The following is an 18,407-nucleotide window of genomic DNA, read 5'->3' on the forward strand; positions in this document are numbered from 1 at the left end:
TTTACTCACATCGCTACAAATACAAAGCAGATTTTGATGTGTTACATGCAATGCTTAGGTTAGTGTCCAGTCTTGTGGGGGCTTCTGTGGATCATTTTCTTGCTAGTCATATTCAGTTTATCATTTATCAGTTCGTCTACAAGTTCTGCTCTAAACCGAGCTCCTACACCTTTTCTAAGATTTACTTTTTATGTCAAAGCAATGGCTGTGACCTTCAAAATGTTGTACAATGGTGGGTTTTTTTTGTTGGTCTGCTTAGGAAACATATTCTCTCAGCTTTAATATTTTGTCTTACATTTTAAGGGTATTTTTTGCACTAGAATAAATTAATAATCTTCAAGAATTTGAAAACAGGTATGTCTGAAAACTACATAGTCACAGAAATTATTAATCTGTTTAATCAATAGCTTGGAGGATGTAATAACATAACCCATAAATCCAAAGATTTTTTTAAAGCTTGCTAGCTGTGATCTGATTCAAAATTAGTGCTGTATTTTCAGTTTACATTGTATAAAATATTTTATAATATCACTTTCCATACAAGCAAAAAGATTGACACCTTTAAAAAGCTGGATATATATGGTGAATTAATATTTATTGTCATGTATCGAAATGCATTTGTTTCAGACATCCTCTTTGACCCACACTTTTATCTGCGGATGTTAAAAAGGTAATGCAGAAGCCAGATTCTTCTGGTTACTATATTTAACTACAAGGTGCCTGCTATGGGAGTTGGCAATAATTTTGATATGATATCAAGTAACATAGGTTCAGTTATTCTCCTTGTATGAAAAGAGACAAATCTTCAGCTGACATTGATGAGTATAACTCCCTGGAAGCCAGCAGAGTTGTGCTGTTTTACAAATGAGGATGTGGTTCATCAGTTTGCCTTCTCCCTCACCCCAAGGACCCACATCTTTGCAGTGAACTGCACTGTACGTTGTTGGCTGGTACTGAACAAGTAGGGGTAGAAGGAGAAAATAATGTAAATTGTCCATTTTTCCAAGGAACCCACTTAATGTTCATGGAATATTTTGTTGCAATGATTTAATGTATTTCTCCCAAACACCCTAGATAGGATACAATTTTTTTTTAGGCTTTGGGGCAGAGTACTTTTCCACTTACCTGGAGGTCTTGAACAGCTAGGCCTCATGCAGATCCATTCAACAGAATTAATTTAAATTTTCTGCATCACTTTTCATAATAGGCAAGTGCATCCTTGGCAAACATGTTAACAAGTGTATTTAAAATTAAAGTTTAGCTTTAGTTTTAGGGGTTATTTATAACCTCATGTTCAAGTAAAAGGGTAAATCTTGATTAATGATCTCTGATTAAGATAATACAGTTTCTAAATTGACTGAAATGCCTAAAGCACTTGTTATTAAATTATTATTTATTATTATTACTAAAAATAAATTCAGATTTTGTTTCTGATTCTCTGGTATTTATTACCACTATCTCCGGATAGCTTTATATTATTTTAAACCCTAACGCTCCCCTGGCATTTCCCCTTTTTTTCCTTGGATTAATATAGGAATCCCCAACATGAGATCTGAGCTGCTGCTGAGACAGAGCTCAGCATTTTTTGCTCTGCTGCTGGAGGAAGAGTGCTGCACTCCATGGGCACAGTGAGGAAGCAGCAGGTCCCTACTACTTCTACATGCCGCCTCAGATCCATCAGAGTGTCTTCCTTCCTCAGAGCAGCTCTGGGTCCAACACTGTCATGAACTGGGACTACAAGTCTTTGGGACTGCAAATCCCAAAATAGTAGGAGCTTATCTAAAATGAAGTAACATAACTGGTATATTTGGCCTCTCTATTATTTCTGACTTCCTAGGTTGCATAACTACTTTGAAGAGCAAAAGGCAGAGATGTCCCTGTTGGTCATCAAAGTGTCTTGGAAACATCTTATAATTTGTTCTGACTTGCTTGAGATATATGCAGAAGGCAAGTGTCCATTAGGAAAGTTAGAATTTACATTTTTAAAGTTACACAGATGACACACTATTTTTAGAGATACTTATTTTGAGATGATTTCAAATTACCTTAGAAACTGATAGGTTGGTGCAGTCCTACATCTTATACAAAGACTAAGAGACAAAGACAAAACATTACTAATGATTGCTATTTATTTTGTTAAGTCAATAAAAAGTGCATAGTACAAGCCCTTTATCCCAATCCAAGTACTCAGTAAAAGATTACTAGGAAACCGCAAATGGCACAGATGATTTTTTGTTTGGCATAATTCAGACATTTTAAACCACCGATTTACATTAGGTACATCACATCATCACTCTTCCTTTTTGAATCATGAACATTACAAGGCTAAGTGATCTGCAGACAATACATGAATACATATGATTTCTCTTTTCAGAATATAATAATTGTGTTAAGCAGACTCTAAAAATACTATTGTTTTAACAAAGTTCTAAACTAAGGTATAATTGTAAACTTCCCTCCATATTTCCCAAGTTGCTGCAACTTGCATCTCTTACTAACTGAGCTTAAAACCCTCATTACAGAATTAAGCACATTCTGAAGCTTCACATACCACTAATCTCTTCCACACTTCTCAAAATTTACCATAAACATCTGTAACCATGATACAATTATTTCATCGCAAACTACATCACTAAAGGCCAGATTTCTGCCACCCTTACTAAAGCTGCTACTAGTACATTATCTCAGAGTAGTCCCACAAACTTCAGTGCAACTACTTGATGAGTAAGGCACTATTTAACATGAATAAGAGTGGCAAAATACAGTCCTACAATTAGTTACTTTTATTTTCATTAAAAGTGGTGGTCTGAAGGTTATATCTTGGAGAGAGTATCTGAATTTAAAAGGCATACATTTTGACATGGGATAGTGGCCTGGCTCTTCAGTAAAACATTTTACAATAAAATATTTCCAATGTTTTTTCTTTTACATAGAAAATTTAAAATAGCAATTTACATGAGGAAAGCATATATGTATAAAATTACTGGGACAATTACTTCAAGGAATTTCAAGCAAAGACAGTTCGTTTAAATGTAAAACACATTACTCTGAACAAAAAGATCATTTGCCAAGACTGTTAATGCTGGGTGCACATGGTGAGTATTATAAATACACAGACATTTAAGTAAATCGAGACTGATCCTCACAAGTGAGGAGCATCTGCTGTAAATCTCACCAATTTACAACAGAATGAGGAGGGGCACCCTGTCTGAAAGGAAGCCTGTTGCAGTTGGCTTTTTAATCAATTGGAAGCCTGTTTTATGCATCTGATAGTGAAGAATTCTGGCCAAAAATCCTTGGAGAAAAGGTAACTGTAGGAGATGATATATTTTCCTTTGTTGGTTCAACAAAATGGTGCTGTATTACCTGTTCTGTTCAAAACAGTATCCCAAACATAAACGTACATGGAAGGCAAAAAGCAAGCAAAGTCAGATTGCTTGTCCCAGTGACATCTTTACACAGTGTTTGTGGCCTGTACACCATTAGACATAATAGGACAAATTCTCTCAGTTTCTCTGCTGCAGCTCCATTGCACTGCACTGACATCACTGAGAGCACCTGGCCCAATCATCATCTTTTTATCTTTTTATCTTTTTTTTTTTTTTTTTTTTTTTTTTTTTAAACATGCTCCTATGCTTGGGAGCACACTATTCCACAGAAATTCAAAGGTCAATTGCATCAAATTACAGAAGCCTTTCTTCAGGTCTATGCTGTACCTTTACAAGGAGGCTTAGCCAGCCCGCCATTTACCCTGAGGAGGAAAACCCTGCGTCTGTCAACCACCAAATCTGATGTGAGATTTTTGTTAGAGCCCATTAATACAAACCTTTAGGCATCTTAAGAGTTACTCCTTTCAGCTCTGTAACTTAAGTCCTCATGAAATAAAGGTTTGTAGAGTAAGGCTTTGAATTCTCATTTGTCTGTTCTACTGACCTTTACGGAAAGAAGCTTCATGTTGGTAACATAAAAATGTTCTTTACATTATTCTCATCAATTTTTCAAATTGATCAAGAAAAATATACAGTGTCACTTTTCTGTACATCTTTAAAATGTTCTTAAATTAATGTACATAAAAAAGTCATTCCCATTTGCTACAATGGGAGATGTGCACAGGTATGTGCACAGCCACACATACGCACACATAAACACACCGCACATACACACAAATATTAGAGGGGAAAGACATGCCATATGTAGTAACCTCCAAGTTTGTTATTCTACAATTACAATCAGTAGATAAGGATGAAATGTTAAGAACTGCTGATAACATACAGGTGAAAAAACCTGAATATCCAGTATATGTTTTATACCAAAAGTTGGTAACCTTGGTAACCTCATGGTATGATTTCATCCTGTCCAGTATATATTACATCATGGCTAAAAACTTGTTAAGATAACAATTATTAAAAGACTGTACCAGGACAGAAAATTTTACCAAATTCTTCTCACTAAATTTCTCTTTTCATAAAGTCTATAAGTAAACAAATCCATTTTTGGAATACATTTTTTTGACAACATATTGAATAAGATATATAATTAATGAACAAGATTAAATTAATTTCTTTTTTGGTGGCATAATCTTTTGTGTAAAGTTCCCAATATGTATGTCAAAGCTTTGATAGTGGAAATTATTACATTCACTTCTTTGCGCATAAACACACACACATAGTATAATCCTAGTGGACAATCCATGCTTTTGCCAACAACCCTCAAAACTATGTTAGTGGTCCAAAGACCAGACTAAAAGCTGCTCTGAACCCAGGGCAAATATAAAATAATTTCAATTTTTCACCACATAATTAAGCTAATAGTTGCAACCATAATACAACTCTCAAAAACATACTCGAGAAAAAATGTGGATTAATCTGAAGAAAGGACAGTAACCTTCCATTATTATAGATGCACAGGGATCTTCTTTTTCTTTCAATGCATATCAGAAATCACTGCAAAGAAATTAAGATCATTGTAACAGAAAGAGACTGAGTGGAATGTCCACAGTAACAGTAACAACCAAAAAACCCCTGCAACGCCTTATCATTATTCAAATTACAATCTGCTAGGAATTGTAATAACATACAATGCAAAAATTAACTTAAAATTGAAGTCGCTAAAAGCAGTTCATGAAGATAACTGCTAAATTATAATTCTGCTCTATGAAAATGAGAAAAGAAAACAGTATTGTATGTGGTTTAGGAGTAATCTGGTCACTTCGTTCGTTTGGTCGTGCAAGGTTTTAGCTGCTGAACTTTTCCAATATTGAACATCTAGTCCACTGGTGGGGCTGGTGGTTCTTGTCCCTGAGGGGAAGGAAGGAGGAAAATAAAGAAAAAAAACATATAATGAATTACAAACAGTGCTTCACTGTATTTAGCAATAAAAGAACTCAGAAGAGTTACACTGTGCTTTCTTTTAGCATCTTTCAATATTTCTTTCAATATTCAGAGTAAATTAGCATCAAAGAACAATAGTGTTTCCTGCATCGATAGGGATTTTTTCCAAGATCTCACATCTAGGACAAACATCACCTTCCCAGTTTTATGCTGTAATTTTGTTTACTGACTTATCTTAGAGCTGTGATTTTCCCCTTGTACCTAAGAAGGCAGGAGGCAGTTCCAGCCAGGGACAGCCAGTGTTCAGAGGACATTATGACCCACACTTAGTCACCCTGCTTCATCACATGGCAGGCCTCACACTTGGCCTTTGTGATTCTATTTTCACTTTGGTTTTGCTTATTTGCATTATTAATGGCATTCCAATAAAATATAGGGGAAATAATGAAGAAATAAATGACTGTAGAATAGTCTATAATAAACCAAAATACATTTAAACTATTGTAGAGTCTCTCTGCAGGGCACTTGAAGATGCACTTACACTATGTGGGCTAGTTGGCTTTCCAGCTGTGTTGGATCCTCTCAGATTACTAGGTCTCAGTAAGAACAAGACAAGTGCAATCACCACCCAGGCCATCATTATCATGGCAAAGCTGATGCCATTGTCACTGGAGGAATTTGGTCCTGGCACTACAGACAAGGAAAACTCGAGTTATAACAAAGTGACAACAGAGTTCTTTCCCCAAAATGAAAACAAAAATGCAACATAAGTCTCAGAAAAAACCCTGCAATATTTTTCAATTGAGTTTTCTGATTATTCCTTTCTTTTGGCTTTAAGACAAGTAATTCTTGGTTAGTGTTACACTGTTTTTTAAATCATATTTCTTATCCCTTTGAAAAGATAATCTATTTCACAAGATTCCACTGGAATACTCAGAATTGTCATGAATATTTCTTAGTTCCCATTAATTCCTAATGAACTGGAAATGATAAAAACACACTTTCTGTTTAAGAAATCAAACTTGATTTTTAAGAAATCAAACTTGATGGAAAATATATTTATGTATGAAAACTCCTATCTGTATGTTGGTGTTTGTTTTTTTGCCTCAAACAAATAAAAGAATAAGACTAAAGAGATGAAAGTTTAGACTCCAAACAGAAGCCCCAAAACAGAGAATATGCTAATTCTAGCAAGAAGGGGGCAAACTAGTGGTTATAATTTTGTTGGCTACTGTAAGCCAACCAAATTATAACTGGTTATTACTGTTATTTATTTAAAGTTTGTTCAAACAAGTGTCAGTGTCAATATGCCAGATCTCCATGACTGATCATCCAGTTTATGTGGTATTTCTGATAGCATCAAGGAAAATGTTATCTGTCAGGAGGGGGAAAAAATGCTGAGGAGATACATGAAAAAGTGAAGCCCAGAAACACAATATAAAAATTTTACACCTAATTTCCATTCAGAATGGCTGAGACATCAAAGCATGAAAATAAAACTGAGAAAATCCCCTCAGACTGGAGATGGCTTTGTTAGCCTTTTTGGATCAAGAAACTCTTGCAAATACCTGCACATTTGAAAACAACTTGTCCTCTGAAACATGATTTCAAAAAATCAAACTGCAACTATGTCAGCTGAAGTGTAAACCAACGTATAGTTAATTATCTATGGTATTTCCATGGGTCCATTTACCGTAGTATCTAAAGACCTAACATCTTCATTAATGATCTAGATGATCAATTAACACAGAGCAATTAATACAAAGCTATAATGAATAACCTTCAGAAAGAGAAGAGCTATTCTATTTTATTACTCAAACTGAAAAATTTAACATTTGGGGAAATTCCACAGAGACACTTGTATCTGTCAAGATTTTTCAGTTACATCAACTCATTTGGATCATACCATTACAGAGTCGTCTGGATTCAGTTATCAGTTGGAAGTTGTTCTTATTTAACAGTTGCTAGATAACTTATACCCAGTGAGCTGCTGGAGTAATTTCCTTGAACGTTAATGCTGATACCAAAGAACCACCCTCATTGCTGTCATACTGGGTAGCATTTTTAAGGCTCATCTATGAAAATAGTTTGTTCATAACACAGCTAAGACACAGCAGAGGGGCACTGTGAGGAAGCTTACAGCTATGCCATTCACATACTACCGTTCTGTGAGTAAGACTTCATGAATTGGAGCTGTTAGACTGATGTCCTTTACCAACATCACACGCACTCAAAAATGTCAAAGAAGAAAAAAACATGTATTATAAATGTGCATGCTTCTCGCAGCACAAACACCACCATTAACTTCTATGAGTGACTGCCTTTTAAATGTCCCAAAAATAGACGTTTAACAACTCAAGAGGTTGCAAATGTAGAGGAATTTTATGATTAGAAGTATATACAATTACAAGTGACAATTCTTTTGGAGATTTGAGTGAGTATATGAGGAGAAGGTATAGTGCAAAGAAAATAAATGAGAATGCTACAGCCTCTAATTCATTAAACTCTAGATTCAGAAAGCATATGGGATTGTGCAGTTAAGAGTTTAGACTGCAGTTGTGTTGCAGGAAAATATTACGGTTATCAACATGATATATCAATATTTTAAATCTTGGATGACCTTTATATATGCAATCCAGTAAACTAGCATATAATTCAGCATGAAAAGAACAACTGCTTTATTTTGAGGTTTCCAGACAACATTAATAGCCACCCTGAGATTACCTTCAACAGCACATAATATGTTCAGTAGAACACTGAAAATTCAGATCACCTGCTAGGCTGGATTCCCCATACAATGCAGAGAAACGGGGAGTAGTCAAGCTGCCTTCTGGGATATTGGCTGAACCGTAGTACAGTTAGGGTCTGTGGTTAAACAGGAGCTGGGGTAAGTAAATGCTGCTAGGTCAGCTCATGCTACAGATCAAGGAAAGGATCACAGAGGGAAACCACAGGCGTTCGTGCAAGACACAGTTTCTTCCAGCCTGCACTGTAATACAGTTTAGATGGAATCAAACGTGCTGAAACATGTTCTAAACTAAATTAAGAAAGACAACAGCTCATCTAACACAGCTTGGCCCTGTACTACCTACTCAAAGCATGCCAGATGATACTAAAACAGCCACAACACTGTTTACACTATTCAAGAACAGTTAAACCCACATCTCTCACAAATGACCATGTGTTTTAATAAGGGTGTGAGATATTTCAGAATCTGTTACTTTAATCTCTTAACATGAGGATAAGCAAAATCTCACATAGCTGGGGTGAATCACACTTTTCAAAGCTTTGCATCACAAATCAAGAGAACAGACAAGAAGCTGTTTCAGCTACTGGGAGTAATAACAGGGAGCAATAATATGTAGAAGACAATGATGTTTTGCTATAAAGGCCTCCATCGCCAAGATCACAAAATAATTAAATAAGACCAACTTACAGATAAAGAACTGTTGAATGAAGCTGAAACCAAAAAGGATGGAATTTATACCAAAGGGCAGAAGAAAAAAAATCTTATTTTTGAGTTCACAGCCACAGTGCTTTTACCTATGATTGACATTTTTGCAGGTAATTTAGAAGTGTTGTTTTGATTCCTTGAAGAATAAAGTCTATAAGAGCACCTGTGGATGATATTTTCTAATATTTCCAGATGGACAGAAGATTGTCCTGTTCTGACCTCACAGATGAATGTCTCTGCCACCACCCACTTTGATGGATGGATCTGGTTATTAATTTCCAGTGCCTGGGAGACACCAACTAGTACAGAATGTAACAGTACATATTACCATGTCACTGAGTCTTTGCAATCTCTAACCAGTCTTTCCACACAACACCAAATTCACCCTAAGGGCTTTATTTTCAGAGTATCTGGTTCCCTGGGCTCAGCATACCTATATATCCTTGCACTTTCTGAATGAAGCCTGTGAGCAGCTCTGCAGTTCTGCCCCTGCAGTCACCTGGAATTTTTTACACCATGGCTGAATTATCTCTGTGCAGGAGAAAACTATGAGGAACTGATCTGAGTTCCCATGGGAGCTAATGACTATGGTGAATCCTATCTGTTGCTCCATTTACAAGATACAGTTCTTTGGTTTGCTTTTTCCTACAGAAACAGAGACTAGGCCACATAAACTAGTCTCCTCTCAGAAAGAAATGGGAAGAGAAAAAAAAAATCTTCTGTGACAGATGTCTGGCACCTCGTTTAATGTTCTACTAGAAGGCAGTCAAAGCTACTAAAATGATGATTTTGGTAAAAATAATTTCTAAAGATTAAAGGTCAACCACCTCCTGATTGTTCAACTGAAATTTAAAGAATACAATACTAAAATAAAAAATGCCCTTGATAAATACTCCTTCTGTGAACTTAGTTCTCTTAAAGTGCTATTTTTCATTCCAAGCAAGTCTGTACTTTACAAAAAGGGGGAAAGATTGCATTTCTTTTGCTGTAAAAGTATATTCCATGTGGTGCTTTTTGTCTCCTCTCTCATAGTAGAAATACCTCCTTTTGGATATTCAGCTTTTTACTGTTTAACATCTGTATGTGAAAGGGCAAAAGCATGCTCTCTGACTTGTGCCACCTTCTTTTCACAGTGTTTTTAGACCTGCCTGTTCTGTGAAAGAAAGGCAGGAAACCCTATGAAGAGAGGTATTTTACAGATGAATCATCAGGGAAGACAAAGCGCCTGTGGGACCTTCGGCAGATAATCCCTGCAAGCTGACACTCTCAAAGACAGGGATAAGGAAACTGAAGAAAGTCAAAAAGGACTTGAGCAGAGGAAGGGAGAAGGGAATTACCAGAAAAGGAAAGCAAGAGTTGGCAGACATTTCATGCCATTAGGTTAGACTGCTGTGACTCCCCTAGATGAGTACAACTCAAGATGAATCACAGATATGCATTCATTTTAAAATACATAAAAATTTGGAAGTAGAGTAGACAACATTTGAGACAGTCATCTCTGACCATATTAGAAGCTGGCAGAGCACTGAGAATAGTGTTGAAAATATGAATGTGGTAAATCCAGGTCACAACATCTGGGAATTGCTAGAACACAATAAAAAAACTCAGGCAGTAGCTCCCTCATTTCCTTTGACATGGAAGGCTGACTGTGAAGGGCCATGAGCCATCCGAGCAGCTCAGTACCAGCTGGGATCCTCCCTGAACCACTGATGTTGCAACCGCCACATACTTCTGAGAAATCTTCCCTGCTCCACTTGCATTAGAATTCAGAAAAAAATTACCACTCTTACTCCTCATTTCAAGGGAAACTGTAAGATTTGCTGAGCATGAACAATCCCAACAGAATATTAAATGTGCTGCATATTCAAAACTCGCAGCCTTTTTTCTCCAAGGCACCCACTGAAAGGGAGAGAACAGTCATCAGACTCTGATACATGCTTTACTGTCATAGCAGATACTCTGACGGAACCAGCAGAGGAACAGCCATCAAGCAGAGTGCCCAAATATCTCTTTAAGTGGTGCTCATATCCTCCTGTAAGTAGGAGTACAAATCCAAAAGCACTGGTCCTGATGCTGGGAGGAAACTCTGCAGGGTAGTCACTACAATATAATGGTGCCAACAAGTATAAATAAGAATTTAGAGCTAATAACACAAAAATGCAAATGGGGGAGCCTTGGTGCTGCTGCTTTGATCTGTGCTCAGGAAGAATCAATGCAGGGTGTTTCTGAGAACTTCCAGCTGGTAGCAACAGCATAACACATGACGCTGCTGTGACACTGGCTGAACCACAGCCCTGACACTTCCCAAAACAAAACCACATACATCTCATCAGTTATTCCACAACCTTGCAACTTAAGAATCTGTGTATGACAACATTCCCAGCTGCGCTTACAGAAGGAAGACCAAATCCTGGGAATGAGCAAATGGGTGGGAGTGAAACAAGCTTCTTCATATCAAGGTCCTGAAACAAGGAATCAAAGGCAGCCAGTAAGAGGAAATGGAGCTGTGGGACCTAGGGAAGAGGAGACCAACCTCAAAAATTAGCTCATCACAGTACAGCTCATCAGAACAGGATGAAGCAATGGACAGAAGACTGGCCCAGAATTGTTTTAATCTGTCCCTGAAAACATCTCTAGAAGCTTCTCCAGGCTCAATCTGTTTGGTTTTGCCTTTCACTCGCTCTTACAGAGCTCATGCTGGCCCAAGCACAGAATCACAGAAGCATCACAAAATAATCTGACAAATAGGCAGTCAGTGTCATTGCATCAGCAGAAAAATACCTTTGCTGGAACTAAATTTAAGGCAATATAATAACGTAGGAGAGAATTTACTCTATAATTTTTGCTTTGGTTTTTGAAACAAACCACTGGTTTGGAACAATTACTGCCAAATTGCTTGCATCTGCACAGTTATTACAAGGATCTCTTTCAGGATGGAAAGCTATTTGCCACAAACCATTCACATCCCCACTGTACTATAGCTTGGTTAGCATGAAAGCTGTCCCACAAGCTTTGTGCCCACACATAACAGAACTTACTCATTTATACAGTCTTTAGCCTAAGAGCTTCATAAATATTGATGAGCCAAGACTCCCAAGGCTTGAGTGAGAATGACCTACCATCTCTTGGTTTTGACTGTGGACGAAAGCTCAGAAAGCTGCACAGACTGTCTGTGCCTACTTCTAATACAGAAAATGTTCTGTCTCCTGTCATCTGACTCTTTCCCTCTCCTACATGTCTGTGACAAAAAAAAAAAGATATAGAAGTCTAAGGTGTGGGAGACTGAAAAGTCTGCCCTAGGACAAGTGCATTTGGGAAAGTGGTGCTGGAAATCCCAGACACACAATGTAACTTGGTAAAGCCACAAAAAAAAAGAGTAAAGTCAGCAGCACTTTTATGGCACATGTGCACCCCACTGTTTTTTTTTCAGGGGTTATCAGGGGTTATCTTTTCCCCTTCAGCCCAACATGGCAATGAACCTGGGACTGTTTCACACTGGGAGGGCACAGTGCAAGTCCAAGCTGGATGCTCATCTCTAAACAGGTTTTACTGGGGAGTGAAGAGGGAGGAACATGAGAGTGAATGTGCTGGGTTTGTGTGGCAGGGTTTTTGGTAGCAGAGGGGGGGGGCTACAGTGGTGGCCCCTGTGAGAAGCTTCTCAAAAGTTCCCCTGGCTCAACTCAGACCCGCCTCTGGTCAAGGCCAGGCCAATTATTGATGGGAGCTGTGCCTCTGTGATAATGTATTTAAGAAGGGGAATGGGAGGTGTGGAGCGGAAACCTGTGAGGAGGAGTTATGAGAAGGACACCTATGTGAGGTCAGTGGAAGGAAGGAGGAGGAAGGGGGCAGAGGTGCCCTGGAGCAGAGACACCTTGCCCTGTATCCCATGGTGAGACAGCAGGACCACCCCCCTGCCACCCATGGAGGTCACGGGAGAAGCAGAGATTCACCTGCAGCCTGTGGAGGACCCCCAGGACTCTGTAGGAAGAAGCAGCCCCCGCAGTTGTAGTTTGGTGCTGGGAGGACTGAAACACGTGGAGGTGACCCACGCCAGAGCATCTCAAGAAGAATGCAGCCCGTGGGGAGGAGTCACGGCAGAGAGAGTTTGTGGAGGACTGTCTCCCATGAGAGGGATGCCACGTGGAGCAGGGAGGAGAATGCAGAAGAGTGCTTCTTCCCCTTGGAGGAAGAAGTGGCAGGACTTACTGCATCCCCCATCACCTGCCCGTGCACCACTGGGGGTAGGAGAGTGAGATATCAGGAACAACACTGAGCCTGAAAGAAGGAAGAGGTGGAGGGAGGTATTTTTAAGATACGGTAATGCTTCTCACTGTCCCATTCTGTCTGTTAAATGGTGGTGTTGTTAGTGTGGTGGTGTCATTAGTGTTTTGAATTAAAGTGAAGTCCTTTTTCTTCCCCTAATGAGCCTGTCTTGCCTGTGACCATAATGGGTGAGTGACCCCTTCCTGTCCTTATCTTTATTCCAGAGCCTTTTGATTGATTTTTCTCCTTCTCACTGCTGGCGGTGAAGGGGTGAATGAACAGCTGGGGGGTGCTCAGTTGCCCTCTGGGCTCAAACCAAACAGTGAACAAAGGCATTCTGTCTCCCCAAGATCCTGGAAACCTCGACTGCACTGCTCCTAGACCTGTAGAAGACACAGACACCAGCAGCTCTTGCTTCCAGGAACACTGCTCATGTGCTCCCTGCTCCCTTCAAGCATTATAGTAGTCCTGATGCCAGCTAATTGAATGAGTTCATATGCTCAATTGGTAAAGCAATATAGGAAAAACAGATCCACTTCATTTTTATTTATGAGCATTTGGCAATGTTCCCTCTAGACCATGAAAAGTGTAAACAGAGCACCTCAGGGCAAGCTTACATTACTGCATAACCTCTGCACAGCTATGGTTCCCTGCAGATGCTGGTAACGTTTGACTGTCCTCGTAATGCTGACCATTTGGGAGAGGTTTTTTGATGTATTTCACAGCAAATTTCAAGGAAGCATACACACTAGTCCTCTGCTTCATTAACTACACAGCTGCCAAGTCAACAGAAATTATGTCACAGTGTATGTCAACTTAACAGTCAGAGGTGGTGGGGAATCTCCTCTTCCTCACAGTGGAGTAGAGGGTTCACAGTACTGACAGTAAGTCACTCAGCCTCATCTGTGAACACGTGCATGTGTGGGGCTCTGTGCTGAACGTCCAGTCTTCACTGGTTAGGCTGCTATGACTGTAAGGCAGACAGATAAAGTCGCCTCCAAATTTTCTCCTTAGGGAAAAATTGAAATTATCCTATTTGGAGGCTAATGGTAAGATTCAGTAATGCTTGAGGCCCAATCAATGGTCATGCTGGTATACTGATACCTCCAGTCTTCTCACCATAGCCACTTCCATACAATGCTTCCAATATACAAATGTCTATCTGCACCACAGATTCTCAGAAATTACTTCCCCCACATAACAATTTCAGTATTGTAGTATTTGATTTAAGGTAATATGTTCCTATAACATGAAATCAACAGCTGCACTTTGAAGACCAGTCAGACTGTATTTTAATTACTACTGTTTATTTTACTTCCATGCACCCAATCTCAATAGTCACTCACATTCCTGAAGGCATTCTGTGTCTGTGCAGTACGACTGGGATTGTCTCAGCTGAAACAGAAAAAAAGAAAGGCATGACACTTAGCAATGAGACTCAGTCAGCTTTACAGAAATCATGATTTCGTATAATGTCAGGGCACAAGTTCAAGATAAGGAAGATTATAGCTGATCCTTTACTGCATCACATTTGGCTTATAGTGTGTAAAGAATTCCAGGTATGTAGTTTCTGAACTACTCCGGGAGGTAGTTTCTGAACACTATTTTCACATAGTACCTTTAAGTGACCTCACTGAAGTGTTAATTGCTTCCACACAGGTTGCAACCACTGAATGTCTTTTAAAATTCAAGTTAAAAATCTATAGTGATATAGAAGTTGTTATACAGAGATATATTCTCTACACACATTTTGGGATTTATAATGGATAGGTGTTACTACTGTTATTTAGATCAAGTAACATTAAAATACTCTGTGATTACATAACAATAAATGATCAGACTGTGATATGCATAGAGAAGCTAAATTAAGATTTCATATTTAAACTTAGCACATTATTTTTTTCCACCTAAGATCTTCTTTTTAAAAGCTGATTTTAATATGGATTTTACTTTTTTTTCTCTTTACTGATGGGTAAAATTTAAAACACTTCTAGCAATTGTAATGACTATTTGCATTTACAAACTAGGTAAGGTTGCTAACTGCAAGAAAAGTCAACACTGGCTAACCTGCAAATCAGTACTATTTTACAGGTCGCAGTAAAAAAAGAAAGACAAATATCACCTTCTTTATCAGGCACAGAGAGGTTAAATGGATGGGATTTAATCTGCTGTATTACGGCAATAGGTTATATCCTCTGCTTAGGTAAACCACACAGATTAATAATTAAAGTTTTTAAAAGTACAGAATTGTTTACAATGTCTTGTTTAGAACAGATATTTGCTTTTTGAGAGGTTTTATGTCACAGTGTCACAAATCCCAACACTTCTTGGCACAAGCTAATCTGTTTATTATCAGTGTAAATATACAAATGTACAAGAAAAGATTATGTTCCTTATGAAAGGAATACATGAATAATTTCTACAAAGCCCATTTCCCCTTGTATTGGCATAATTGATTTGCTCTATGTATTAATAATATTATGCAAAGCACATCAAGGAAACAGATGAGCAAAGGAGGAAGACATTTGGAAAAGCCTAAGCTCTTTCCTTTATCATCATAATTTTCAATGAATGATGCATTTGAGAAAGAAAAAAAAATTATTTGGAGATTGATCACATTTATTCTTTGATTAATATATTAAGATCTGCTAGCAAATTTACTGAGACTGCAGAGAAGTTCCTTATGGAATACTGGGAAGTCTGGAATTAACCACTTTGCCATTTCTATAGTTAAAAACAACAGCAGGAGAAATTCACACAAAAGACTTCTACTTACCTTATTAAAAAAAAAAATCTACAAACTATGCATATTTCCTGCTATTCATATATGAAAGTTCATTTTATTTTCAAACTTTTGAATCCATTCTCAGAGGGGAGGTTTTGTGTTAGCAATAATACCAATTTGGAATGTCTGACGCTAAGAGATTCCTGAACTGGGAAAACTGGGTATCGCTATAGCCACATTTTAAAGAGATCAGCAACATCTTCTGTTTGCATAAGGGTTTAATACTGGAGATGGCTTAATTTGTAATCCCTACTCTGTAAAACACACTTTACAGGTATTCTTCAACACAGAATGATGCCCAGAGTTAAAAGGGGTAATAGGTATGTGATCAGAAACATCGTACAAGTATACAGCATCTAGTTATTCCTCTGTCCCCAGATATAAGCTCATAAAGCTTATCTAGTTTGCCCAGATAGGCAACACTGCCTTTGGGTGTTCTAGCCACAATATTAGTTATCTCCTATTCTAAATGTTACACTCTGTCCAAATACAACTTTTTAACTTGCAATTATTGTTTCTATAAAAGCCACCTCAAAAAATTACGCATGCACTTTTTGTTGCTGTTAACATCCCGTTCCTTCACCTGCCTACCAGATGGGCTTCCACTGCTACCACACCAAAAAAAATTACAGAGCTTCAGCTTTGACTGACATTAATATGTTAACCACCAGAGAAGCCTGTTCAACAACAACAGAAAGATATTATGTTCTGATTACAGCTATGCCTTTCTTGAAGAGTGGTCTCAATGGTGACCACAATCACACCATGCTTTGTCATTCACCATCACCTTGACCATTTCTTCATGAAAAGCCTACACACTATCTGGAAATGCCTGTTGATGTAGGAGGCCACCTGATGAAAACACAGCAAGTATGAAATCCCAGAGATTTTGTGTGCCCACAGGGTGCACTCAGTACCTAGCTTTATCCTACAGGCAGCCTTGGTGACTTCTCAAAAGACAGGACAGGCTCCAAGACTGAAAAGTACTGCTGGAAACACCAATGATAGAAATATTACAGTAAGCAAACAGTCTTTTAAGAAAAATACCATTAGGAGCTGCTATAGATCTCTGCTGAAAAAAATGCTCTTAGATTATATCAGGCCAATATGGAAAAAAGTCTGCTTATGTATGGAGTAACAATGTACAGAGTAACCTTTACAAAGCAGAGAGCCATTTGTACTTTGTCTGATAATGGGACTGTGCTTTCCAGAGCGCTTGGACCACAAGTACTCACTTTTTTTAATGGGGATTTAGAGACTAACTGTACAAGGTAGGTTTAGAAACCTCAAATTATGTTGTGAAAGAGTTACAAGAGAAAAATGTGGAAAAAATGCATTTTTTTATCATTTGTATGAAATTCCTCTAAACTGAAAACAATACATAATCATATAATAATGCAGATTTCAAGATCTCACCTAAAAAAAATTACACTTCATAGTCTGATACATTCATATCCAGCAATACAAATACTTCTTAGAAATATTTCTCAACTATTCCAGGCAATATAAAAATTTCTTATAAAAACTACTTGTGCTGGAGAAGATTTGGTCAGAACAAGACCACCCACAGACTCAAATAGGTTTTAAGAAGACATAGATCACATGATAAAAATCACACTCCAATATCTTCGTATGGTACTACATCTCCTGACTACAAACACATGCAAAACCTCAGTAATTCACGAGCAGAAACTCTAGTAGGGCTCTGTAAACCAGAGAGCCAGGTAACAAATCTGTTTTCAACAGCTCAGTGACAGGCTGCATATTGTTCTCTTGGGATTAAACATGGCAGATGATGGAAAACAAGAAGCAGTAAAAACAGGTTTTTCTCAATTCACTCAGGTGAACTAGTTTGTAATTCTGTAACCCAATACAAATCAGATCCCTTGCGGTCACTCAATTAGTCAAAAGATGAGAAACAATTCTGGCACGTGTATGAAATGCTTACGTAAGTTGAATGGCTGGGAAAGGTAATGCCTTTTGCTGAAACAAGAATGCTCCTTCTACCAATTAGCTCCCTCCTGATAACTACACCCTTAAGGGACATAGCAACCGTTGGAAAAAAATTGAATGTGAGACATTTCAATCGTCAGGTAATTGAAAAAAGAGCAATTATCAGGGACTGGAAATAAACAGTCCTTTACATTCAAATTTTCTATTCTGACGTGGAGGGGGAGTTTTGGTGGAAGTTTGTGGAATAATAGCAAAAAGTTGAACTAGACCTTCCTCTTCTCAAAAAAAACCTCAAAAAGACTTCTCAAATACACTCAATGTTTTTCAATGGAAGGACCACAGAGTTGATGAGAAAAATTTGAAGAGAGAATTAAGTCTTAGAATACATTAATTCTTACATACTTAAAGGCGATATTATTAATGGTGGTTTTGGTTTTATTCATATTTTGGAGATCCTTGTTTTGTCAAAAATGTTAGTGGAATCTTAATAGCTGACTGCCTGATCTGACACCTGCTAAAGTCAGCAACATATTTTTCAGTATATTCTGGAACAGACCCTTAAAAAGAACACAGAGATTCGGTGAGGGAAACATCAGGGCTTATTCAACAAAAGGAGAGTGAA

The 18,407-nt window shown here is 38.0% G+C and overlaps 1 protein-coding gene across 2 annotated transcripts in view; it reads right to left on the bottom strand.

Annotated features, from left to right (window-relative positions):
• Positions 1-2,117: 2,117 nt before the first annotated feature.
• The window catches only part of SMIM14 (small integral membrane protein 14), a 42,712-nt gene continuing 26,422 nt past the window's right edge, over positions 2,118-18,407 (bottom strand). For both annotated transcript variants that reach the window (XM_074904678.1, XM_074904679.1), the window contains exons 3-5: positions 14,394-14,442; positions 5,872-6,020; positions 2,118-5,297 (exon numbers count right to left, since the gene is read on the bottom strand). In XM_074904678.1, coding sequence (XP_074760779.1) covers positions 5,265-5,297; positions 5,872-6,020; positions 14,394-14,442 — 231 coding nt within the window. In that variant the 3' untranslated portion in view covers positions 2,118-5,264. The remainder of the gene's footprint in view (positions 5,298-5,871; positions 6,021-14,393; positions 14,443-18,407) is intronic.

The sequence above is a fragment of the Athene noctua genome, chromosome 4 (assembly GCF_965140245.1).
Source record: "Athene noctua chromosome 4, bAthNoc1.hap1.1, whole genome shotgun sequence".
Classification (NCBI taxonomy): Eukaryota; Metazoa; Chordata; class Aves; order Strigiformes; family Strigidae; genus Athene; species Athene noctua.